Below are 25,035 nucleotides of genomic sequence, written 5' to 3'. Positions count from 1 at the left end.
AGCAAGTCATTTACCCCTCAGTGCCTCAATTATTTATCCACACCAGGAAGCCGGGTCCTTCAGGCTGCCTCTGGCTGTTTCTCCACGCTTCCGTAGAGAGGGCAAGCCTGTGCTCCCCCCTTCCATCCCCAGCCCCGCCACCACAGTGCGGCAGGGGCCCAACCCCACCTGGTGCCCTGGAGCTACCTGGAACAAAGCTTTGGATCCCCTGGTGGCTCAGACCAGCAGACAGGCAACTTCTGTCCTGTTCGTTCTGCTCTTGCCAGAGTGGTTTATTTCTTCTCACACTTGAAAAATATTGCATTTCACAGCTCTGTGTCAGCAACACAACTACTTGGCTGCCTGGAAAGTGAGCGGGGAGCAATCAGATTAATTAATTTACTGCCATTGCGCCGAGAGCCCGCGGGAGCGGTGGGCCATCGGGAGTTTGGGGTGGCACGTGGCATTTCACCCACCATGACCCAAGGTTCCCCGAACATTCCCATGGCCCTGGAGGCTGGCAGAGAGGTACAGAGCCATGTGGACAGGCAGAGAAGGGGCACTCGGAGCCCTTGGGTGACCGCGCTGTCTGCCCTGGGGAGCCAACACCCCCAGACTGAAAAGCACCGTCACAATAGTAGCACAACGGTGAGGACAGCAGGTGGCATTTGTGAAACCCTTGCCACATGCCAGGCACTGTGCTAAGCACTGTATGGGCCTCAGTTTACTGAGTCCTCACCATCTCTTCGGGAGATCACACCCACTATACAGATGGGGAAACTGAGGCCTAGAGAGGTTAAGTCACTGGTCTCAGGTCCCACAAAGCCAGAGGCAGGGGCAGGCTTGAGGCTGGCTCCACCTGCAACAAACTCTGCCTCCTGGGGTATTTGGGGTGCTAATCGGGGCTGCAGGAGGGCAAAGGTGGTCTGAATGGGGGCCCTTCCCTCCGGGATCTCTAGCCCCTGACCCCTGACCCATGCGTCCTGCCCGCAGCTGAAGGAGCACCCGGAGAAGGGGGTGTACGTGAAGGGGCTGTCCATGCACACGGTGCACAGTGTGGCCCAGTGTGAGCGCATCATGGAGATGGGCTGGAAGAACCGCTCAGTCGGCTACACGCTGATGAACAAGGACTCCTCGCGCTCCCACTCCATCTTCACCATCAACATCGAGATCTATGCTGTGGGTATGTGGGGCCGGACAGGGCGGAGGGGGCTGGGCGATCTGAGCCGGGTTCCTGCTGCTGGTAGCCAAGGTGGTTCACCTCCCAGAACCTCAGGGGCCCATCTGAGCCTGGAGGAAGCATGAGAGGCCCCCCCCCTCACCCCATGCTAGGACCCATTTCTGGGATGAACAGCCCAACAGCAACAGCAGCGATGCTGGCAGCCACCACCGAGCACTCACTGCACCGTGCATTTTCTGTGCGTGCAGCGCACACGAACGTGGGTGGGGGCTGCAGGACAGCGCGTCACTCAGGGCCCTTTCCTGACCCGTCCTCTGCCAGATGTCACAGTCGATTCGTTTTCCAGTGTCAAGAACCCCATGGCAAACACCTTGCCATTCCAACCCTTTTCTGCATGTAGAGTCGTTTCCTCGGATTTGGCTCCCTGGAGCAGAGGGCACAGACCTGCCAAAGGTGCCTTCACATTCTGCAAAGAGCTTTCCAGAAGGGCAGTTCCAGGTCTCTCCTTCCTCCTCCTCCTCTTCTTTTTCTTCCTCTTCTCCTTCTCCTTTCTTCTTCTTTTTTTTTTGGTAATAGCCCAAAGAATCAAGCCCCTTCCGTGTCCAAGCCTGTCCTGGGTACCAGCCAGATCTTTTATTGCTTCGCTTCAGGTTCCTGTGCTCATGGGCAAAACTAGGCCAAATCTGGTTTCAGCCAGCAGGGAGCTGAGGAGGAAGCCCCTACCCCTGCCCCCATCTCCTCCCATTCGGAACCGTGTATGGTGTCGTCTAGAGACCAAAAACCAAAAAAGAATGATTAATAGTATTAAGAGCAATGAGCTCCCGTTTAGCGAGCTCTCGCTATGTGCCAGGCACAACCCTGAGCTCTTCCATATGTACAACCCCCAGGGCGGGGCTTGGTTCCCACTTCACGGAGAGAGGCAGAGGCTCAGAGTCAAGTGGAGTCACAGTATTTCCCCAGGTTTTCCAGTGCTGAGGGGTGGAAGCAAGCTTGAACCCCTGTGGGTCTGTGTTTCCAAAATCTGTGCGCCGAGTCCCTGCCACCAAGCAGAGGGTGCCCGGCTCCTGTCACCCTCGGCGCTGGGGGCCTGTTCCGGAGCACAGCCTCCAGTCTCTGCAGAACGGGGCTCGTTCTCAGGGGGGAGGAAGGCCTGCTCCGTGCCAGGCCTGTGCAGACCCTGCGAAAACATGCTGTCAGTTCACTCTGCTCCTGCTAGCAGCCAGCCCCACCCGGGAGCTCTCGTTGGTCCCAGTTGGGGGGTGATGGGAGAATTGAGGATCAGAGAGGTGCCTGTCTCTGCCAAGGTCACACCGCAAGGAGGAGGCAGGACTGGGATGGGGGTGTCCAAAGCCAATGTTGCATTATGGTGACTCAGTCACACACCCCCACCCCCACCTTTGGCCTCACAAGAAATCTGCAGGAGCCCTGCAGCAGCTGTAGAAGTCTGCTGCTCTTAGAGAATGCTGCAGACCTGCCTGCCTCTGCTTCCTGGGGTCAGACAGCCTGGGGGCTGAGGCAAGTTAATAGCTGTGGGGCCTGTGGGCCTTGCTGAGCCTCAGTTTCCAGATCTGTAAGATGGGCTCAGTAGGAGCACCCCCCCTCAGGGGAGAAATGAGACCCTTGGTGGGTGGGGAGCCGAGGGTGACACTCCCTGTCCTACTTACTATGGGGGCCGCCAAAAGGCCCTCAGCCCTCCACCTGGTCTGTCTGCAGACGAGCGGGGCAAGGACCACCTCCGGGCAGGCAAGCTGAGCCTGGTGGACCTGGCGGGCAGTGAGCGGCAGTCCAAGACTGGTGCCACGGGGGAGCGGCTCAAGGAGGCCACCAAGATCAACCTGTCGCTATCAGCGCTGGGCAACGTCATCTCGGCCCTGGTGGACGGGCGCTGTAAGCACATCCCCTACCGTGACTCGAAGCTGACACGGCTGCTGCAGGACTCCCTGGGCGGCAACACCAAGACGCTGATGGTGGCCTGCCTGTCGCCTGCTGACAACAACTACGACGAGTCCCTCAGCACGCTGCGCTACGCCAACCGAGCCAAGAACATCAAGAACAAGCCGCACATCAATGAGGACCCCAAGGACGCGCTGCTGCGCGAGTACCAGGAGGAGATCAAGAGGCTCAAGGCGATTCTGGCGCAGCAGATGGGCCCCAGCACCCTGTCAGGTGGGAGTGCTCGGGAGGAGGTGGCAGGAAGGGCCCCTCGGCTGGCTGGCCTCCAGCTGGGTCTGGGAGACGTAGAGACGCTGCGCCGTGTCCTTTCACTTCATGGGAGCGTAGCTTTGGAACAGTGAGGGGGGCCCTGGTTGGTGACAGCCTAGATGGCATCTGCCCACTGATGCCCCCGGAAGTGGCCATCCTGTCCATCTTGTCCCATCTGCTGGGGGGTGGGGCTCTGTCACCTGCTCCCTGTCTCTGGGCTGCACACTTGTCATCCTCTAGTCTGCCTGCCGTCTCCGTGGCAGCATCGAAATGCTGTGCTGCTTAGCTGCTGGGTGACTCACTCCCCTACGTCCCACCCCCACTCCTGAACAGGCAGCTTGTGATGGCAGCGCTCACACCGAGGTGTTTGGCTGTCAGCTAATCGGTAGAAATCCGTACCTAGAGCATAGGTCTGCAAGCTTCTTGCGACGGAAGGGACTCCACAGTTCTTTCTTATTTGAGAAAGCTTTGGAGAAGGGAGCACAAAAGAGCCTGAGTCCATCTCTCCATTCATCCAGCTCCCCACCCACTCACCCACCCATCCACCTATCCACCCATCCACCCACCCATCCATCCATCCATCCACCTACCCACCCATCCATCCATCCACCCACCCACCCATCCATCCACCCATCCACCCACCTACCCACCCACCCATCCATCCACCCATCCACCCATCCACGCATCCACCCATCCACCCACCTACCCACCCATCCATCCATCCATCTACCCACCCATCCATCCACCCATCCACCCATCCACCCATCCATCCATCCATCCATCCATCCACTCACCCATCCATCCATCATCCATCTACATCCCCACCCATCCACCCACCAATCCATCCATCCATCCATCCATCCATCCAAGTCCACTGAGTATCCCTCTGTGCGTGGACCTGTCCTGAGTACTGGGGACACAGCGATGATTCAGATCTATGCTTTCCCTCATGGGCACCTTGTCTCCTGACGGTGGGGGGGGCGGGACATACCAGCATGCCATTATGGGGGACGGGGTAATTGAGCAGAGTCTTGGGGATGACAAGTCTCCCTGTTAGACAGGATGAGAGTGGCCAGTGTGTGCAGAGATGCACAAGACAATAAGGTGTGTTTGGGGAACCACAAATACTGGTACTTCAGCTGAGTAGAGTGGTGGGAGATGGCTGGGGAGGGGTTGGCAGGGGCAGGAGTGGCAACGGCCTTGAACACTGCATTGGGATTCCACTTTAGCAGTCTGCCTTCCTCCTCTTTCCGTGCTTCCCCCCCGAGACCCTCATCACCCCCAAGGTTGGTAAGGAGAAGCTAGATGGAGGAATGGCGAGAGGTACCAGGAAGGAGTTGGGGCAGCCCTGCCAGTGGCCCCCCAGACACGGCAGCCTGTGGCGTAGGGGCTGAAATGACCGGTGCAGGCCAGGCAGAGGGCTGAGAGCTGAGCTGTCATAGCCGATTTGTACCCTGGCTCCTCGGGCCAGCAGCTTAGCCCCTCTGCGCCTCAGTTTCCTCACCTGTAATGTGGAGGCAATGACAGCAGCGGCTGCCTTGTTGGGAGGCAGATGGGAGGGTTGACACCTGAGACGTGTGTGTGGGCTCACACACGAGCAAGGCTCATCAGCCGGCACGTGACGCTTGCACTGTGTAGTCGGACCTGAAACCAGGCGTCTGACTCAAAGCCCCTGTGTTTCCGCCACGGGGTACCTACCATCAGTGTGGCACCCCCGCCCCTCCCCCACCCTGTGCCCTCTCTGGTTACTGGCACATTTCTCTCTTCCCCATGGAGCAGAACGTGAAAGATGGTCTGTTTCCACTGGTCCCTGTTTCTCAGCTTTCACTCTCTGGCCCCTAGTCCAGGCAGGCTGTGCGCCCCTGTCCCACTGAGCCCGCCCTTGTCACGGGTGACCTCGTCCTGGTGGTTAAATCCAGTGAGTTGTCGTCAGGCAGGGGTCACCTTGTCCTCAGCATCTGTGCACTCAGCCGAGTCCCTCCCTTCTCCTTGAAACCCTTGCATCCTGGACACTCTCCTGGTCCTCCCCCCACCTCTCTGTCCCCTCCCAGGAGGCCTCCCGCTCCCTAACCTAAGACAGCGTTATCCTGGGGGGACCCTCTACCCCTCCTCCCTCACCCTGAATGTGCATTCTCGGGTCTCCTGGCTTTGAACACCATGTCCACGTGCATGGCTGTGACCTGCGGGCATCCAGCTGGGCCGTGTGATTTGTGTCCAGGTCTTCATCTATAAAGGTGGCTGAATGGTGACATGGAGAGGTCGGTGACACTGAAAGAGAAGTTTAATGTCACAGTCACCCTAGAAAGGAGAGGCACGCACGCCCTGTGGGGGTGCACCAGTGTGGGTGGGAGGGAGACAGGAGGAAAGGGGAGCCTGGGCCAGAGCCCGCCCTGTGGTCTCTGTGGGGAAGGCAAGGCAGGACAGGAGAGATGCACAGGACTGGCTAGTCTGAATCATTCTGGAAGGTCAGGGGTACAGGGGCTGTCCCTGCTTGCCTGGCACCTAGCTCTGGGGCATTTAGGGCAGGGGAAGTACTGGTTTGGTGTATGAGAGTTAGATCAACAAGGTTGTTGGGGGTGTGGACTCGAGACCGATTGCTTTTTTAATACGAAAGGTGGGCTCACCGGCAAGTTCTTTGCTCTCTAGGAACTCCCTGGCCCTGGGGAGGGGCAGCCTCTGCCTGGCCAGCAAGTCCACCAGATAGATGGCAAAGCGTCATAGAATACAGAAAGTTTACAGAAGCGACTGACTCAGCGTGTCCTCTGAGTTCCAGACTTGATACCCAGCTGTCTAATAATCATTTTAAACTTCACTTGTCCAACACTGAGCTCTTGACCTTCCTTAAATCTGCTGCCCACAGCTGTCCCCACCCAGCTGAGGGCAGTCTCTCCTTCCCAGGGTTCAAGCCAGACCCCCTGGGGTCACCTTGGCTTCTCGAAAGCTCAAATCCATACCCATTCCTATTGTCTCTACCTTTAAAACGTGTCCAGGACCTGCCACTGCTGTCCCCTGACCTGAGTCACCGTCATCTCTCACCTGCATTACTGCGAGGCTGCACCAGGTCTCCTGGGTCTGCCCCTTCCCTGCTCAGTCCGTCCTCCACACGGCAGCCAGGGAGATTCTGTTCAAATGCAAGCCTTTTCACTGCCTGTGCCACCCTCCAATGGCCCGTTTCAACCCAAAGTCAAAGCCAAGGCTCTCCGCACGGACTTCAAGGTCCCCATGATCTGGCCCCATTCCCTCTGCCACCTCCTCTTCGCCCAGACCCTCCCTCACTCTCTCTGCTCCGGCTACGTTGGCCTCCCGGCTGCTCCTGGGACAGTCCAGGCCCCTGCCTACTCAGGACCTCTGCCCTTGCTGCTCCCCTCTCTCTGTCCCCAGGACCTCTGCCCTCCTCACCCCGTCCCTCAATTCCTCACATCACCCCTTTCTTCTGACCTCGTCTGCAAGGTTACCCCTTTGCCCACTATTTAAATTGCAGCCCTTCCTCCTGGTTCTTACTCCTGAGCATCCTCCCTGCTTTCTGTCTCTCCTTAGAACTTATCACCTTGTGCCCTGGCTGGTGTAGCTCAGTGGGTTGAGCACAGGACTGCGAACCAAAGAGTTGCTGGTTTGATTCCCAGTCTAGGGCACATGCCTGGTTTGCAGGCCAGGTCCCCAAAAGGGGGCGCATGAGAGGCAACCACACATTGGTTTCTCTCCGTTTCTTTCTCCCTCCCTTCCCTTCCCTCTAAAAATAAGTAAAATCTAAAACAAAAAGAAAAGAACTTATCATCTTGTAAACATGTCACGCGTTTGCTTGTTTATTTTGTGTGCCTTTCTACCCCAACTGAAAACTCAGCTTGTGGGGGCGGGGCTTTGTCTGTTTTGTTCAGTGCAGCATTTCCAGGGCCTAGAACCTGTAGTACTCAAGAAATATTTCCTTTATTTTTTTTAGTATATTTTATTCGTTATGCTATTACAGTTGTCCCAATTTTCCCCCTTAGCCCCACTCCACCTGGTACCCCCCTTCCCTCCAGCAATCCCTCCCTTAGTTCATGTCCATGGGTCGTGCATATAAGTTCTTTGGCTTCTCCATTTCCTATACTATTCTTAACCTCCCTCTCTATTCTGTACCTACCAATTATACTTCTTCATCCCTGCACCTTTTCCCCCATTCTCCCTCTTCCCCCTCCCAGCCGATAACCCTCCAAATGATCCTTATACCTTTGATTCTGTTCCTGTTCTGATTGTTTGCTTAGTTTGTGATTTTAGATTCAGTTGTTGATAGTTGTGAATTTGTTGCCATTTTAATGTTCATAGTTTTGATCTTTTTCTTAAATAAGTCCCTTTAACATTTCATGTAATGATGGCTTGGTGGTGATGAACTCCTTTAACTTTACCTTGTCTGGGAAGCACTTTATCTGTCCTTCCATTCTAAATGATAGCTTTGCTGGAGAGAGTGATCTTGGATGTAGGTCCTTGCTTTTCATCACTTTGAATATTTCTTGCCAGTCCCTTCTTGCCTGCAAAGTTTCTTTTGAGGAGTCAGCTGACGGTCTTATGGGAACTCCTTTGTAGGTAGTTCCCTTCTTTTTTCTTACTGCTTTTAAGATTCTCTCTTTATCTTTAAACTTTGGCATTTTAATTATGATGTGTCTCAGCGTAGTCCTCTTTGGGTCCAACTTTTTTGGACTGTCTGTGCTTCCTGGAGTTGTATGTCTATTTCCTTTGCAAATTATGAAAGTTTTCTTTCATTGTTTTTTCAAATAAGTTTTCAGTTTTTTGCTCTTCCTCTTCTCCTCCTGGCATATCCCTGGGATTTGGATGATGTTACATTTGAAGTTCTCCCAGAGGCTCCTTTTAGTATCCTTGTTTTTTAGATTGTTTTTTCTTCTTGCTGTTCTGATTGAATTGTTTTTTCTTCTTTCTGTTCCAAATCATTGATTTGAACCCCGGCTTCCTCCCCTCCACTGTTGGTTCCTGTATATTTTTCTTTATTTCACTTAATGTAGCCTTCATTTCTTCCTGGGTCTTTTTTATGCCATTGCCGTACTCAGGGAGTTCTTTGAGCATCCTGATATGAGTGTTTTGAGCTCTTCATCTGATAGGTTAGTTATCTCTGTTTTGTTTAGTTCTTTTTCTGGGGTTTTGTTCTGTCCTTTCATTTGGACCATATTACTTTGTCTCCTCAATTTGGCAGCCTCCCTGTGTTTGTTTCTGTGTGTTAGGTAGAGCTGGTTTGACTCCCTGTCTTAGTAGCGTGGCCTGTTGTAGAAAAGGCACCTGTAAATTGCGTGGGGTGGGCCTCAGGTAATTACCAGGGCAGGGCAACCGCTTCACCACTTTGTGGCTCTGTGTGAGGGGAGGGATTGGAGAGGGGGCGGTACTGCTGCCTGACTTCTGAAGGTTTGCCCGGCACTTGCCCTGTTTCCAGCCACTTCACCTACTCCCTGTGTGTGACGGGTGCCCTTCCAGCTGTTGTCCTGGTGCTGAATCCTCGAGTGGGTGGGTGTGCATACGCTCCTAAAAGTGTGTGGGCCCTTTAAGCAGAGTCTCCTGCATATCTGGCAGTTTCTGCTGCAGCCCCAATCCCTACTGGTTTTTACAGCCAGAATTTATGGGGATTTATCTTCCTGGTGCTGGAACCCTGGGCTGTGCAGTCTGGGCTGGGGCTGGGATTGCTGTCTCCCAAGGTATCCTTCCCAATTTTTACCCACCACACGTAAATGTTGGACTGCCCTTTCTGTCCCTGCTGCCATCTCTGCACCACGCTGCGTCTCCTCGCCTCTTGCCTGTCTCTGGCCCCTCCAGCCTGTCTGGATGAATGTGGCTTCTTTAAATCCTTGGTTGTCAGGCTTCCATACAGTTCAATTTTCTGATTGTTCTGGGTGTTATTTGTAATTCTCTCTGTGGTTGGGTGAGGAGGCAAAGCGTGTCTACCTATGCCTCCATCTTGACTGGAAGCCCCCCAAAATAGTTCTTCAATGACTGGATAAATTAGCTCTTTACCTAGAGATGTACTTTAAATAAGTTCAATACTTTGCAGTGTTTTTGAATGAGCACGTGGTTATCTTTATGGATTGCTGCCTAGCTCCTGAAAACAGTGTCCCCTCGGCCACAGCCCCTCATTTCCTTTTTCCTCCCAGCCCTGCTGTCCAGTCAGGTGCTCCGGCATCCTGTCAAGCTCGAGGAGAAGCCATTGCCCCCGCCTGTGATGGAGCACGACACGGAGGCTGAGAAGCAGCTGATCCGGGAGGTGAGACCCAGAGCAGGCGGGAGAATGGGTGGGCCAACGGGGCCCAGCAGGAGACGATCTCCAGAACGATGGCATCCTGCCCCCACCATCGCCTTGGGGTTGGTACTCCCTCTTGGAGCTCCGGGAACTGAGGCTCAGTGAGGTGCCATGATTTGCCCAAGGTCATACAGCTGAGGGAAGTCAGGGCTGGGACTGGAACTCGGGTCCCTGACTCCAGAGTCCAATGCATCCCAGGTCAGTGAGAAAGCAGGAGGGGTTGCAGGGGTGTCTGCAGGCACACCGTCACTCCTCAGCACTGCAGGAAGGGGTGGCGGTCGATGGGTGGAAGCGGAGAAGGCATTCCTGGTAGTAGAAATGGCCTGTGCACAGGTAAAGAGGTCAGAGTGTAAGGAGTCAGTTTCCTCAGCAGGTGCCCAGGAGCCTGGGCTGAGAGCAGGGCAGCTGGGGTGGGCAGTGTGGAGCCCCTTGGTGCCCATTTGACCAGCAGATGAGTGGCCTGTTGGCCTCCCAGGCGAAGCTGTCGCCTGTGTCCTCCTCCCACACGTGGGCCCCCAGGATCCTTGGGAACCAGCAGGGCAGGCAGCTCCCTGATTCACAGGTGCGGAGCTGATCCCCAGAAGGGCACTTAGTGCAGCCGGATGAGGCAGAGCCTCCTAACTCCTGGTCCCCGACCCCAGGATCTGTTGGTTTCCAGAGGTTCCTGCCTTTTAAAGGCCACATTCTGAAACCTGCGTGTGTGGTGGGGGTTGAGTTCCAACAGTCCCTTTAGGGCCCTGGCTTTTCCTTGGTGGAGAACCTAATGGCAGCAGGGACAGCTCTGCAGGGACTAGGGCCTGTCTGCTGCCAGGCCTTTGCCACTCAACTATGACCTCAGGTGGGACCAGCCCTGAGGCCCCCGGGAGCCCTGGTCAGGCTGTGGGGGCCTGGGGCCCAGCCTCTGGGGGGCAGACCAGGTAAGGCCTGGGGGCCTCAGTCCTGTGGGTTAGAGGGCTGAGAGAACTGGACCTACGTGTCCCCACGTACTGCCCATGACAGGCAGAGGTGGTTACTGTGCAGGGCGGCGGTGGACCCTGTCCTGGGCCCCATGAAGGTTCTGGGAGCTCAGCTGCTCAGTCTGCCTTTTCCCTGCTGGAAGCTCCTGGGCAGGGTGAGGTGGGGGCCTTTGGGGATGGCTGAGCCCATGCCCACGGAATGAGAGAAATAAAACTTTAGGGGTTCTGAGTGGGTTTGGGAATTACAGAGCAACAGGTGGCTGTTGGTCACAAAGCAGTAGGGGTGGGAAGGGTTGGCCGGCAGCGGGGAAGGAAGCTTCCTCCCCCAAGGACTCCTTGGGTGGACAGGCACCGCCCCCTTGTGGTCACCAGGGAGAAGAGACGCTGTGTGGGCTGGAGGGTCTTTCTGGGGCTCTGGGAACCGGAGGGTAGCCTGCATCCTCCCGGTGGGGCAGCCCAGTGGGCGCTGCAGCAGAACACTGCTCCCTCAGGCCGCCACCCAGTGTGTTTTCTGACCCTCGAGTTTATTCTTTGAGCCACACTCCGAGGAAGAGTTGAGGGTGTCTGTCCTCTCTCTCTCCCATTCCAGAGCCAGTCAGGATGCTCGGGAGAAGGGAGGTGGCCCCTGTGTGTAGTGGAAAGGGTGCCGGGCCAGGAGTGGACTCAGCCATGAGCTGGGGTGGGGGGGTGACTGTGGGCTTCAGTCTCCCAGCTGTGTGGGGCAGGATTTGAACTAGAAGATTCCTAGGATCCACCCAGCTTTTACATTCTGCAAGGCCAGTTCTTACGGGCTCTGTGCCCTCCGGCAGGTTGTTGAAGCTCTCCAAGCCTCTTTCTCGTCTCCAGGGTGGGTATAATAGCAGCTCCCCTGCTGCTGTAAGAGGGGGTCTCATTGTTGGGGTTTGCAATCCAGCCCCATCCAATCATCAGCCAGCGTATTCTGAGCACCCACTAGGCACTGCAGCTGGAGGTGCACGAGGGGCTGAGGAAGAGTTTCGTTGCTTCTAATACTGGAAGTAATAGAGCAGGTCTTGTAACCTGCTGGGAATGATGGCCCAGCGCCGAGGGAGAAGTCCCTGGTGTTGGAGGGGGGTGGGCACCGAAAGAGCAAAGGCCACAAGTGGGTGGCCCAGCCTCAGACACTTCATTCGCTGTCACAAGAGAGGATGCTGAGCTTTGGGCAGGTGAGCCTGCAGGTGGATGAGACGGTGTGGCGCTGGGAAGGTGAGGAGGTGCGTGTCCGCTTCAGTGTCTCTGTGAAGGGTGAGGCAGGAAACGTGGATGGGGTGAGTGCAAGGCTGGGGGTGAGGACCATTTGGTTAAAACGTATTTTTCAGTGAGGGAAGGTGATCGTGATATTTTGCTGGGTGGAAAAATATGCAAACACACGAATACGTGTATTACAATGTCAATACTTAAAAATGCACAGAGAAAAGGAGGGCCTTCACCAGCTGTTCCTATCCCAGGTTTGGGTAGGTGATTTTAATTCTGTTGTTTTGGCTTATTTGTATTTTCTGGATTGCTTGAATAACAACAACAACAACAACAACAAATACTGAAAGCTGTGTTTTGAAATGGTGATAAAATACTGCCCCGTTTACTCCCCCCCCCCCCCGCCCCCCCCCAGGAGTACGAGGAGCGCCTGGCCCAGCTACGGGCCGACTACGAGGCAGAGCAGGAGTCCCGGGCCCGGCTGGAGGAGGATATCACCGCCATGCGCAACTCCTACGACGTGAAGCTGTCCACGCTGGAGGAGAGCCTGCGCAAGGAGACAGGTGGGCACCCGGCCCGGGCTGTCAGGCTGTCGGGCTGTCGGGGAGGCGGGCAGCCTGCTTCCCTCCTCACGTTACTGACCGACACGTATAGAGCACTGTGTACACACCAGGATCAGTCCGATTTACTCCTCACAGCAGCCCAGCGAGGTAGGTGCCACAGTCACTCTCATCTCATGAATGATGCAAGTGAGGCACAGAGAGGGTAAGTGACTTGGCCCAGGTCACACAGCAGGTAAAGTGGAGCCAGAATTTGAACCCAGAGCCAGTGATCTCGCCGACAGCACCGCATGGTGCTGCCTCGGCCAACCCAGAGTTGTAACGTATTCCCTGGGTTTCACGGGCAAGTCCCTTTCCAGAGCTTCTGCATTTTCTACAGCTGCCTCTCACTTTTGAGTCCATCTGTTACCACATCGCCTCAGAAGTATTCAATCTTTAGTAAGAACTTTACTCTTCCTGGAAGTATTTGTCGTCTTTTGACATTCTAGAATCTTCTACCTCATCACTATTGTTCAAACACCGGGGCTACCAGGCAGCGCAGACTTCCTAGTACTCACGCAAACACTGTAAAATCCGTTTGGTAATGAGGACTCTGTTGGGCACATGATCAGTAGCATTTGCTGGGCACTGCCGTGTGCCTGGGGCTGGGTAGGTGCTTCCGCTGGGCTCCTTAGGGAGATGGGACTTACGGAAGCCCCGTGTTGCAAGCGGGCACACGGAGGCTTGGAGGGGAGGGGCAGGCCACTGAGCTGGGGAGCATCCGGAACATCTCAGGGGAGCCCAGGACACACGCGGCAAACGGGGATGGGATGTAGAGGGGGTGGTCCGACGCCGTGAGCTGGGAGCACCAAGGGCGTCTGTGTGGTCACAGTCCCGCCAGGCTGGCAGGGAGGTGCCACTCAGTGTAGACCCAGAGGAGGAGGGGAGGGGCAGGTTCTAGCATTTTCTGTCCTTCAGAGCGTTCCCTCCAGTCCGGTTGGCATATTAGTCCTCTGGGTGATTTGATTTGTCCCCTCCAACTTCCATCTGCTGTGTTCATTTAACTCCTGCGGGTCTAGCATTTCCGTCCTGTGGACGAGAGCCGTGAGCTGGGCACTGTAATGGGCACCCCCTGGGGTCTTGGGGGCGAAATCTGCTTCTCAGCCTTGGAGGCAGTGAGACCCACAGGATTTCTGGTTAGAAGCAGCCCCAAGGCAGGGTGGAGAGCCCCGCGCGTAACAGCTCTGAGGGTCAGAGAGCAGAGAGATCATGGGGCTGGTCAGGGGGGCCTCCTGGGGGAGCTGGAAGGAGACAGGGTTTGAGTTCCGATGGGGGAGAGGGGAGAGAGGCAGAGACGGGAACCAATGTCTGGGGGGTTGGGAGGCTCTGACTCTTCAGGTAGTTTCTTGGAAACGGTGGGTTCGGGACCAGCTTCCAGGGAAGGTTCCCCGCATTCTAACCTTCAAAGAGCTGAAGGAGGCTCTCCATCTGCAGAGGCTGTCCTGAAGGCAGAAGTCCTCTACAAGGCCGAAGTCATGTCCAGGGCCGAGTTTGCCAGCCTGTCTGAGTCCTCGCTCATTTTCCAGTATGAGGCAGCTGTGAAACCTGAGGTCTGCCCCGTAGCCAGCACGCCCCCCAGCGAGGGCGGCTCCAAGACTGGGCTTCCTCCCCAGGTGGACGACCTGCCCAGGGCGGAGGCCTCCAGGTCTGAGATTTCTCTGGCGTCTGATGAGTCATCCACACTGGGAGAGACCTCCATGTCCGACGCCTTGCCTGGGCTCCAGGAGCCCTCCAACCTGGAGCTGTCCTCCATGCCTGAGGTGGAAGCCAAGGGCACATACTTCCTGGGGGAGGAACCCTTCCTGCAGGAAGAGGAGCCCCAGCTGATGCCCCTGAAGCTGCTGCCAGGCCTGCACGACCCATTTGCCGAGGTGGAAGCCAAGCTGGCCCTGCTTTCCTCCACTGTGGCCCGAGCGGACGCAGCCAAGGTCCCCGTGCAGGTAGCTGATGTCATGGAGGATGCCAGGCAGAAATGGAGCAGACAGAACTCAGCTGGGAGCACGGGGGGCACTGGGTGTGCACAGGTGTCTCACCTCTGTGGTGCCAGTTCCGACTGGTGGCCATGGCCAGTAGCTGGCTCAGGGTGCCGCTGTTCAGGGGGCTGGGAGAGAAGCTTTGTGTCTTACTCTGTGAATCAGTAGGACAATTGGGATGGAGATCCAAGGCTCTGCCAGGTGCCCACCTGTCCTGCTGACGGAGGGTCACCTGTAGGGGAGTTTGCTGAGTTGCCATGGTTACATTCACCTTCCTGGCCTCAGGGAGCTGGAGGAGGCCGTGGTCAGCCCTCATGCTCCCGCAGGCTCAGAGCAGTGAGCCAGCCTCGGGGGCTGCGGGGACCCAGCCACCGTTCAGGGGCCACCCGAGCATCCCGCCCTGCTGCTCCTCCTCCACCTGCCCTGTGTCTGTCTTCTCACCTTTCAACTCTCTTTTTATATTGAAAATCTTGTTCCCTTTTTTCTTTCCTTTGTTCCTTTCTTCCCTTTGCTTTTCTTGCCCTTCCTTTCCGTGGTGTGTTTGTGTGGTGTGGAGTGTAGTGTGTATGGTGAGGGGTGGTGTGGTGGGGCGGTGTGTGGGGGGCTGTGTAGAGCACAGGCCTTTGAGTCAGACAGAGCTGGGTTCAGGTCCCAGCTGCGCCCCTCCCTCAGTCATGTGACTGTGGGCAGTCACTTCCTGGGCCTCGGTTTCCTCATCTGTAAAATGGGGCTGATGTGCGCTTCACATGAGGCGATGCAGGTGCTCAGAACATGCCCTGTCTCTCCACTCACCTGTTCCCTCTCTTCCCTCTTCTCTCCCTTCATTTCATCACCGTCCTTCCCGCCCCTCTCTCCACAGTGACAGGCAGGAGGAGGTGGTGGGGTTGGGGAGCTGAATAGGAGGTTGGCGCGGGGGAGCAGAGGCTGATTCTGGCCCAACAGTCCCTCTTTCTCCCTCCCACCCCCCACCCCGTTCTCCTGCAAGTGCCCCTCCCTCACAGATGTCCTGGAGCCCAGTGACCTCAGGTGTGAAGTTGAGGCAGAGGGCAACCTCCTGCCTGGGACTGTGAGTACCCCTGGGCTGGCCCTCTGTGTGATGGGGGGCTTCCAGGGGCCCGGTCCTTCTTGTGGCAACCCACTCACTCCTCCCTTTCCAGGCCTCAGTTTCCTTATCCGTAACAGGGACAGCCCTCCCTCAGCTCCTCAGAGATGGCCCATGGCAAAGCAGTAAACGAACCAGAGGAGCTGTTGTACCTCTTACTATTGATCTCAATAAGAGGCCATTGTTCTGCAGTGGTTTTCAAACTTCCCGCTGCCTTGGCACCCTTGTCTAAAGCATACAGGCTGGTGTGTGCGGGGGCGGGGGCCGCAGGCAGTGGCTGGGGGCCCTGGGTCACTTCAGGGACCCCACCGAGGGCAAGGGGGGCATTTGGAACATGGCTGCTCTTAGACCCCACCCTTTTCTGCTTAAGAGAGCGCAACAGGCCATGGGGAACGAGAGGAAGGCTTTAAATCTACTTACGTTTTTGGAGAGAGAAACCTGCCTGCCCACCTCTGGACCCGATCACTGGGTAGGAGCGGGCACGCTTCAGAGTTCTTAGCAGGTGGCAGATGGGGTGGCCGGGGCAGGGAGGGGCCAGGGGAGGAGCCAGTGCCCAAGTCCTGTGGCTTGGAAAGGTCTTGACTTTCTCGGCAATGGAAAATGAGGCCCCAGAAGCAGCAGGGTGGACAGGTGTTGGCAGGGGGATGAGGGAGCAGGCCCGGGGGTGCAGCGGGCCGTGGGAGAAACTGGACTTTACTGCACATGCAGTGGGAACCGTGAAGGGCTGTAATCAGGAAAGGGCGTGGTCATTTTGTACTTAAGTGGCCCAGGCTGCCTCCTGAGGCCTGGACGGTGCGGTGAGGGTTGGAGAGGAAACCGGGAGACTGCTGGAGGGTGGTGGTGGACATGGTGGCAGTTGGAACTTGATTGGTACATTTTTGTATAACTGGTGTCCCTGAGCCACAGGTGAGCCTCCAGATGTGAGGGCTGTAATGTCCCCAAGTGGGATTGAGGCCACCGTGAGCTTACATCAGGGGCTGGCCTCCCCACGCCCATCTGGGTTTCTCTTTGTGCTCAGGAGGTTGACCTGGGCCCAGAAGTTGCCAAAGAGGTGGTGTTGGCCGCAGGTCCTGGTGTGGAGACCGAGGCTGAGGCGCAGCCCCTTCCGGCCGGGACAAGCTTGAGAAGGGACAGTGTGGGTGTGGAGGTGGCGGTGCTGACCAGCGACCTGACGCCCATCGTGGACCAGCAGCAGGTGCTCGCCCGGTAGGTGCTGCACCTTGGGGCTGGCGGGTCCCCTCGGTGGCATGCTGGGAAGGGGCTATGCCCCAGAAGTGGGGGTGCCCATTGATTCTTCCCGACCCCCCACCGAGGCCTCACCTGGCTCTCCCTCCTGGCGTGCCCTGCCCCTCTCTCTGGGAACAGTGGGGCTGGAAGATGCTGGAGTCAGCTGGGCGGGCAGGGCCCTGCTCTGGAAGCTGCCCAGGGGCCACCACATCCCATCAGGTGCCTGCTCTGGGAAAAGGTCAAGGACTGTTGCCCACCTCCCTTTCGCAGGGCCTGGCCTTTAGGTTTCAGAAATCCCAGGGCAGGGTGACAACAGACCTTCCTCAGGTCCCAGCCAAGCCTCCAGTGCCGCCCCTGATGGAAAACTTGCTCCCACTGGGGACAAGCCACCTCCAAACACCCTCTGGGGCCACCTTGGGAGCTGGGCTTTCCTCACTGGCTGTGCAGCCTCATGCAAGTTAATGAACATTTCTGAGTCTTGGTTCTCGCTTCTGTAAATGAGAGTCAAGTCAGCCCCACGGCCAGGGGTCCAGCCTCCCCCAGTCCACAGCCCGTAGCTCATACATTAACTGAGCAACTACCATGTCCTGGGCACCAGGACGCAAGGACGAGGGAGATGCCATCTTGTCCTTCAAGGGGCTCATGGCCAGGGGGAGGCAGGTACACAGGGCCGGGGTCTGCAGCAGTTCCCAGTGATGGGGCTGTGCATTCGGCTGCCCGGGTTCCCGGCTGCCTCCACCACTACCTAGTTCTTCCACGGGGGCCGACGTCAAACCTCTGTACCTTAGCTTCTCATCCACAACGATAGTGCAAGTTCCAGCTCGCGAAGCTTGTGGTGAGGGTCAAAGGCAACAGTGGCTGCAGAGGTGGGGACTCGGGGTTAGGCATACGTGGTGGCAATTGTCATGCTGAGGTCTGGAGTGTGGTCAGGGAAGGCTGCCCAGAAGAGGGGACACCTGAATAAGGTTTGCATGACAGAGGCCTCAGGGGTGGCATTTGAGATGCAGGGCACAGCCAGGGCGGCACAGGGCACGGGGGAGGAAACAGCCGGGCTGTTCGTAGAATGACGAGTGGCAAGTTAAAGCTAGAGTGAGTGAGGAGTGGTGGGGCGCAGAGGGAGAGGAACCCAGAGGGCCTGTGTGCCCCCTGGGGCTGGGGCTTTGTCCTGATGGGACCCTACAAGGACTGATTTTAAGCAGAGCAGTGACTTGGACAGGGCTCCCTTCGTCCCTGGCTTCCACTCAGCTTAGCATGGAGCTTGAAGCCGAGTCCAAGCTCCGCTGCTGGGTTCACCCGGTTCCCTTCTTTCCCTGGAGCAGGCCCATCCCCTGTAGTGAGTCCCCGTCCTGCTTCAGTTATAAGCCCATGTCCCTGGGGAACGAGGCAGCGTCTAAAACACGTTCGTGGTGCTTCACTGGACAGTGAGGAGTTCCACAGAAGCCTTTCTGGGAGGTTATTTATTTACTTTTAATATATTTTATTGATTATGCTATTACAGTTGTCCCAATATTCCCCCTTGGCTGCCCTGTGCCCAGTACCCCCCTTCCCTCCAGCAATCCCTCCCCTTTAGTTCATGTCCATGGGTCGTGCATATGAGTTCTTTTGCTTCTGCATTTCTCATACTATACTTAACCTCCCCCTGTCTGTTTTGTGCCTACCATTTATGCTTCTTCATCCCTGCACATTTTACCCCCAGTGTCCCCCCACCCCCTCCCTGCTGATAACCCTCCATGTGATCTCCATTTCTATGATTCTGTTCCTGTTCTGATTGTTTGCTTGCTTTGTGTTTTAGATTCAGTTGTTCATAGTTGTGAATTTGTTGCCATTTTAACTGTTCATATTTTTTATCTTCTTTTTCTTAAATAAGTCCCTTTAACATTTCATGTAATGATGGTTTAGTGATGATGAACTCCTTTAACTTTACCTTGTCTGGGAAGCACTTTATCTGTCCTTCCATTCTAAATGATAGCTTTGCTGGAGAGAGTGATCTTGGATGTAGGTCCTTGCTTTTCATCACTTTGAATACTTCTTGCCAGTCCCTTCTTGCCTGCAAGGTTTCTTTTGAGGAATCAGCTGACAGTCTTATGGGAACTCCTTTGTAGGTAACTGTCTGCTTTTCTTTTGCTGCTTTTAAGATTCTCTCTTTATCTTTGAGCTTTGGCATTTTAATTATGATGTTTCTCGGTGTGGTCCTCTTTAGGTCCAACTTGTTTGAGACTCTTTGTGCTTCCTGGAGTTGTATGTCTATTTCCTTCGCCAAATTAGGGATGTTTTCTTTCATTATTTTTTCAAATAAGTTTTCAATTTTTTGCCCTTCCTCTTCTCCTTCTGGAATCCCTATGATTTGGATGATGTTACATTTGAAGTTCTCCCAGAGTCTCCTTAGTATCCTTGGTTTTTTGAATTGTTTTTTCTTTCTTCTGTTCCAAATCATTGATTTGAATCCTGACTTCCTCCCCTTCACTGTTGGTTCCCTGTAGATTTTTCTTCATTTCATTTAGTGTAGCCTTCATTTCTTCCTTTATGTTGTCGCCGTACTCAGGGAGTTCTTTGGGCATCCTGATCACCAGTGTTTTGAGCTCTTCATGTGATAGGTTGGTTATCTCTGCTTTGTTTAGTTTTTCTGGGGTTTTGTTCTGTCCTTTCATTTGGGCCATATTTCTTTGTCTCCTCAATTTGGCAGCCTCCTTGTGTTTGTTTCTGTGTATTAGGTAGAGCTGGTTTGACTCCCTGTCTTAGTAGCGTGGCCTATTGTAGAAAAGGCACCTGTAAATTGTGTGGGGCGGGCCTCAGGTAATAGCATAAGGCGGGGCAACCCACTTCACTGCTTTGTGGCTCCATGGGTGTAGGGGAGGGCTCAGAGAGGGGACAGTGCTGCTGTCTGGCTGCTGAAGGTTGCCTGGCACTTGCCCCGTTTCCAGTGACCTCACTGACTCCCCACATGTGACTGGTGCCCTCCCAGCTGTTACCCTGCTGCTGAATCCCAGAGGGGGAGGGTCTGCATAAGTTCTAAGTGCAGACCCTTTAAGCAGAGTCTTCTGAATATCTGGCAGTTTCTTCCGCAGCCCCAACCCCCACTGGTTTTTATAGCCAGAATTTATGGGGATTTATCTTCCTGGCACTGGAAACCTGGGCAATACAGTCTGGCCTGGTGCTGGGATAAATGGCTTCCAAGGTATCCCTCCTGATTTTTATCCACCACCCGTGAATGTGGGACCACCTCTTCTCCAGCTGCTGCTGCCTCTCTGTGCCACACTGTGTCTCCTTGCCTCTCTGCCTGTCTCTGCCCCTCCAGCCCATCTGGATGAACGTGGCTTCTTTAAATTCTTGGTTGTTGGACTTCCATACACTCAATTTTTTGACAGTTCTGGGTGTTATTTGTTTTGAGGTCTAGTTGTAATTTTATCTGTAATTGTACCAGGAGGCACATTGTTTTACCTATGCCTCCATGTTGACTGGAAGTCCTGGGTGGCTATTTAAAACTTGTACCTATAAAGGGAAAAATTCTAAATATTTTTTAATATTTCAGATATATTTTTAAAAAATGTATTATACATGTCCCTGCCTGATTAAACATCAAGCACTGAATGTAATTTAAAAATTGAGGTGTAATGGCCATACAGCCTGAGTTCAGGTGTAACGTAATGATTCCATATTTATGAAACAATCACCACCGTAAGTCTAGTCAACAGCCATTGTTGTATATAGTTACAAAAAAATTTTCTTCTTGTGATGAGGACTTTTAAAATTTATTTTCTTAACAACTTTCAAATATGGAATATAGTTTTTTTTGGTTTTTTTAGAGAGAGAGAGAAGGGAGAGAGAGAGAAACATTGATTCGTTGTTCCAGTCACTGATGCACTCATTCGTTGTGTCTCGTATGTGCCCTGAGCAAGGACCAAACCCACAGCCTTGGTGTGTCGGGACAGTGCTCCAGCCAGCAGAGCTGCCCGGCGGGACGCAATGCAGCATTTCTAACTACACTCTGTATGCTGTACAGCACATCCCCACGACTTGCAGCTGGAAGTTGGTGCCTTTTGACCACTTTCAGCCATTTCACCAACTCCGCACACCCAACCTCTGGCAACCCCTGATCTGTTCCGTGTGTCTGTGAGCTTGGTTGGTTGGTTGGTTTTGCTTTTTAGATTCCACATATGAGAGTGGAGAGCAGGGTATTCGTCTTTCTCTGTCTTAGCGTAATGCCCTCGAGTGCACTGACTGTGTGGAACATTTTCACAGCCAGGGTTTATTCTAATTGTGCAAGTTGCCTGGGAGGATGGCTGGGAGCTGGTCTGCGGTTGCCCATCAGCACTGGCAGGCAGGAGGTGGGTGGGTTAGCTCAGGGTCCGCAGGGAGATTCTCGCCCTTCCTGTTGGGCACCGCCCCCACCATGGCTGAGTTAGAGAATCTGGTAGGAACCTTGGTTCTGACCTGAACCAGCGGTGTCGCCTCCCTGAGCCCCAGTTTACGCCCCTGTGAAGTCGGGCGTTGGAAGGGTTCCATGTGGCCATGCTGGCGGCAGGTGCTCAGTAACCGGCAGATGTTGCCCTGTCGGCCTTCCCCTCCCTGCCGCCAGTCTGCAGCTGCTGGAGCAGCAGGTGGTCGGTGGGGAGCAGGCCAAGAACAAGGACCTGAAGGAGAAGCACAAGCGACGGAAACGCTACGCAGACGAGCGCAGAAAGCAGCTGGTGGCGGCCCTGCAGAACTCGGACGAGGACAGCGGGGACTGGGTGCTGCTCAACGTGTACGACTCCATCCAGGAGGAAGTCAGGGCCAAGAGCAAGCTGCTGGAGAAGGTGCAGAGGAAGGTGAGGCCCTGGATTTAGGCTCCCGCTCCCACCTGCCTGCCCCTCCCCACGGCGCCAGGTGGGCATTCGTGCATTCTTTACACAAGCACCTGTTACATGCCTACTGTGTGCCGTGCATTGGTGTGGAAGCAGTCACTGTGACAGATGTGTCTCTGCCGTCCTGGAGCTTGCTTTCTAGTGGGAGTGTGTGTGTGTAAGAAATAACATAACAGAGAAACAGGCAAAGGAGTGTCCAGGTGATAGCACTATCAAGAGATACCAGGGAGGGGAGGCAGCTTGCTTTTCCACTTTTGTTGACGTATAGATGCCCAGATCACAAATGTACAACTTCACTCATTTCCACAAAGTGAATGCACCATGAAACCAGCACCCAGATGGTGGAACTGAGCATTAACAGAACCCCAGATGTTCCGGAGACCCCTTAGATGGGGGGACAGGGGAGCTGTCAGGGAGGTGGTGACTTCTCAGGTGGGACCTGAACGATGAGAGAGTGCAAGCAGGCCACATGATGACCTGAACTGAACGTAGAGCATCTGGGCCCAGACGGGGGTCAGGGCTGGGAACGAGGTCAGTGATTCCGGGAGCAAAAGCGGCAGCTGGCTGAGCGTGGGGAGTGATGCAGGAGCAGAGAGAGTGAGACTCCGCTTCTGAGGCAGTCACTGATACCTCCTTCAAGCATCCCCCACCTGGTCTGGGCCTCACACTGCCCCCCTTGGCCACCTGCTGGCTTCCCCCTCGCCCCCCGTGCAACCCTGGCAGCCGGAGATCATGCCAAAGCCTGAATGTGAGGCTCTTTCCCTCTTTAAACCTCTTTAGTTTCATATTTTCTTGGCTATTTTCATGCATTTCTTAGTATCCCTTGTTATGTTTTCAGTCAAATTCTTTCTTCCTTGGATATCTCATAATTTGGTTTATATATTTAAGTTTTTTAAAAAAATTCTCTCCTGAGTTCAGTTAATGCCCCATTTCCCACCATCTTCAAATTCACCTACAGATTCAAGGCGGTCAATAGCAAAGTCCCAGCTGGCTTCTTCGCGGAAACTGATGAGGTGATCCTAAAGTTCCTAGGGAAATTCCAGGGGCTCACAATAGGCAAAACAATCTTGAAAAGAACTAAGTTGGAGGATTCATACTTCCCAATGTCAAAACTTACACGAAGTTAGAGTGGTCACCGTGGTGGTACTGGTGTACAGACAGACACGCAGACCATGGAATGGAATTGAGAATCTAGAATAAAAAGATACATAATCCGGTTTAAACATGGGCAAAGTACCTGAGCGGGTTTCTCCAAGGAAGACACACAAATAGCCAGTGACCGCTTGAAACAACATCACCTTTTAGAATGGCAAACCCAGTGAGATAGCATCTCACACGCCCCAGGACGGCTGTAACAAATACAGTCAATGACAAACGCTGGGGGCACGTGGAGAAACAGCCCCCGGGCTCTGCTGGTGGAACGTGACCTGGAGCAGTCGCTGTGGGAACGCGTCCGGCAGGGCCTCCATGGGTGGAATGTGATGTCTCCACACGAGCCAGCAGTGACACTCCGGGAGACGAAAATGCGTCCACACAGAAGCGTGTGCTCTGATGTCCACAGCCGCGTTATCCATCGCAGCCCCAAGTGAAAGCAGCTGTGAATGTGAAAAGGGGGCCTGTTCACCCAGTGGGGGGTGTTGGCAGTAAAAGGGACGAAGTGCTGATACATGGTGTCACGGGATGGGCCTATGTGAAGTGGAAGAAGCCATACACAAAAGGCCACATAGTGTCCGATTCCACTTACGTGAAGTGTCCAGAATCCGCAGACGGAGAGGGGGGCGGTGGTTGCCTAGGGCGGGGATTGGGGAGAAACGGGGAATGATGAATAAGTATGGGTTCTCTTTGGGGTGTTGAAAGGCTCTAGAATTGGGATAATAGTTGCACATGTCTGAATATTCTAAAACCCACTGAACCGCACCCTCTAAATAGGTGAATGTAAGACGTGAATTACATCTCAGTGAAGCTGTCGTAAAAATCCTTGAAAATGATCCAGATGTGTAAAAATGTATAAAGATTATTACCACGAACACCGTCTGTCTACTACCCACTTGAGAAATGGAGCCTTCCTCACTGAGTTGAAGCCCTCGTGGATCTGCCCCTCCCTGATGGCTCCCTAAGTCCTACCAGGTGGCCTCTGTTCTCAGTTGCTTACATGAGACTTTTTTATCCTCATCCGAGGACATGCTTATTGATTTTCAGACGGAGGGGAAGGGAGAGAGGGAGAGAAACACAGATTGGCTGCCTCTCGTATGTACCCTGCTGGGACAGAACCCGCATCCAGGCATGTGCCCTGACTAGGAATTGAACCCGTGACTCTCTGGTTTATGGGATGAGGCCCCAAACCACTGAGCCACACTGGCTGGGACGAGTTACATGTGATTTTCATTCTCACAAATTTAAAACCTCCTACTTTACCTGGTTTGTGAGGAAGTGGGCTGTGCACCAGTGAGTCTTAGGGCTCGGGGACAGCATGGTTACGGTTGCAGTTGCGAGTCACTTGTGCTTGGGAGGGGGAGGAGGGCCAGTGTGGCAGACCGGGCAGGAGGTGAGAAGGACCCAGAGACTATGGACAGATCAAGGTGGGTCTGACTCTGGCCCAATGGCCGTCACATCATGACAGCGTTTCGGCCCTGGGAAGGCAGGGATGGCTGAGTCTGAGAGTTTTTGCCTGTGGCCCCCCTTAGGAAGAGAGTGTATACAGTTCTGTGAGACCTTTGAGCACCGTGGTGACTGTTGCGATGTGTGGAGCCTGCTGACAGGCTCCTGAGTAAAACGTGTGAGTGCGGGGCAGTGACCAAGGGCTGGCAGTGGGGGTTGGTGATGAGCTTCTTTTCCTGCTGTCTGCAGGGCCGTGGACACAGTAGGTGCTCGTTTAAGTGCTAGGTGGCGAGGTGGGTGGGTGAAGGGGTGGATGGAAGGATGGAGTGCTGGGGGAGGCAAACGACTAGAGGAAGGATGGGTAGATGTGGAGATAAGAGTGGATGAATGAGTGGATCAGCAAGCAGATGGGCAGTCAGTGGATGGGAGGGAGGGTGGATGGATGGTGAAATGTCTCGGTGTGTTTCCTGCTCACGGCTGGTCATGCTGTGCTTTCAGCTTCGGGCAGCAGAGGTGGAGATCAAAGATCTGCAGTCGGAGTTTGAGCTCGAGAAGATCGATTACTTGGCCACCATCCGCCGGCAGGAACGCGACTTCCTGCTGCTCCAGCAGCTGCTGGAGCAGGTGCAGCCCCTGATCCGCCGGGACTGCAACTACAGCAACCTGGACAAGATCAAGCGTGAGGCCTGCTGGGATGAGGACAACGGCTTCTGGAAGATCCCCGAGCCCGTCGTCGTGAAAACCAGCCTCCCAGTAGGTCAGGAGCCCGGTTGTGCCCTCGGCCCTCCCTCGCCTCCTTCACACTTGGCCACTTTGCAGACTGACAGGGAGCTGTGGGCCTCGCCCTGCTGGCTGTGGGTGAGGGGGACACGTGAGCCCGAGATTCCAA

At 54.8% G+C, this 25,035-nt stretch overlaps 1 protein-coding gene across 2 annotated transcripts in view; it reads left to right on the top strand.

Moving 5' to 3' along the window:
• The window catches only part of KIF17 (kinesin family member 17), a 39,062-nt gene that overhangs the window by 9,431 nt on the left and 4,596 nt on the right, over positions 1–25,035 (top strand). The window contains exons 4-12 of one of the 2 annotated variants that reach the window (XM_053921236.1): positions 973–1,162; positions 2,873–3,325; positions 9,490–9,599; positions 12,219–12,366; positions 13,837–14,351; positions 15,361–15,441; positions 16,496–16,683; positions 21,281–21,512; positions 24,645–24,903. In XM_053921236.1, the coding sequence (XP_053777211.1) occupies positions 973–1,162; positions 2,873–3,325; positions 9,490–9,599; positions 12,219–12,366; positions 13,837–14,351; positions 15,361–15,441; positions 16,496–16,683; positions 21,281–21,512; positions 24,645–24,903 (2,176 nt within the window). The remainder of the gene's footprint in view (positions 1–972; positions 1,163–2,872; positions 3,326–9,489; positions 9,600–12,218; positions 12,367–13,836; positions 14,352–15,360; positions 15,442–16,495; positions 16,684–21,280; positions 21,513–24,644; positions 24,904–25,035) is intronic. The other variant, XM_045190972.2, reaches the window with a different exon arrangement.

The sequence above is a fragment of the Desmodus rotundus genome, chromosome 3, assembly GCF_022682495.2.
Source record: "Desmodus rotundus isolate HL8 chromosome 3, HLdesRot8A.1, whole genome shotgun sequence".
Taxonomy (NCBI): domain Eukaryota; kingdom Metazoa; phylum Chordata; class Mammalia; order Chiroptera; family Phyllostomidae; genus Desmodus; species Desmodus rotundus.
This window is presented reverse-complemented; position numbering and strand designations above follow the sequence as displayed.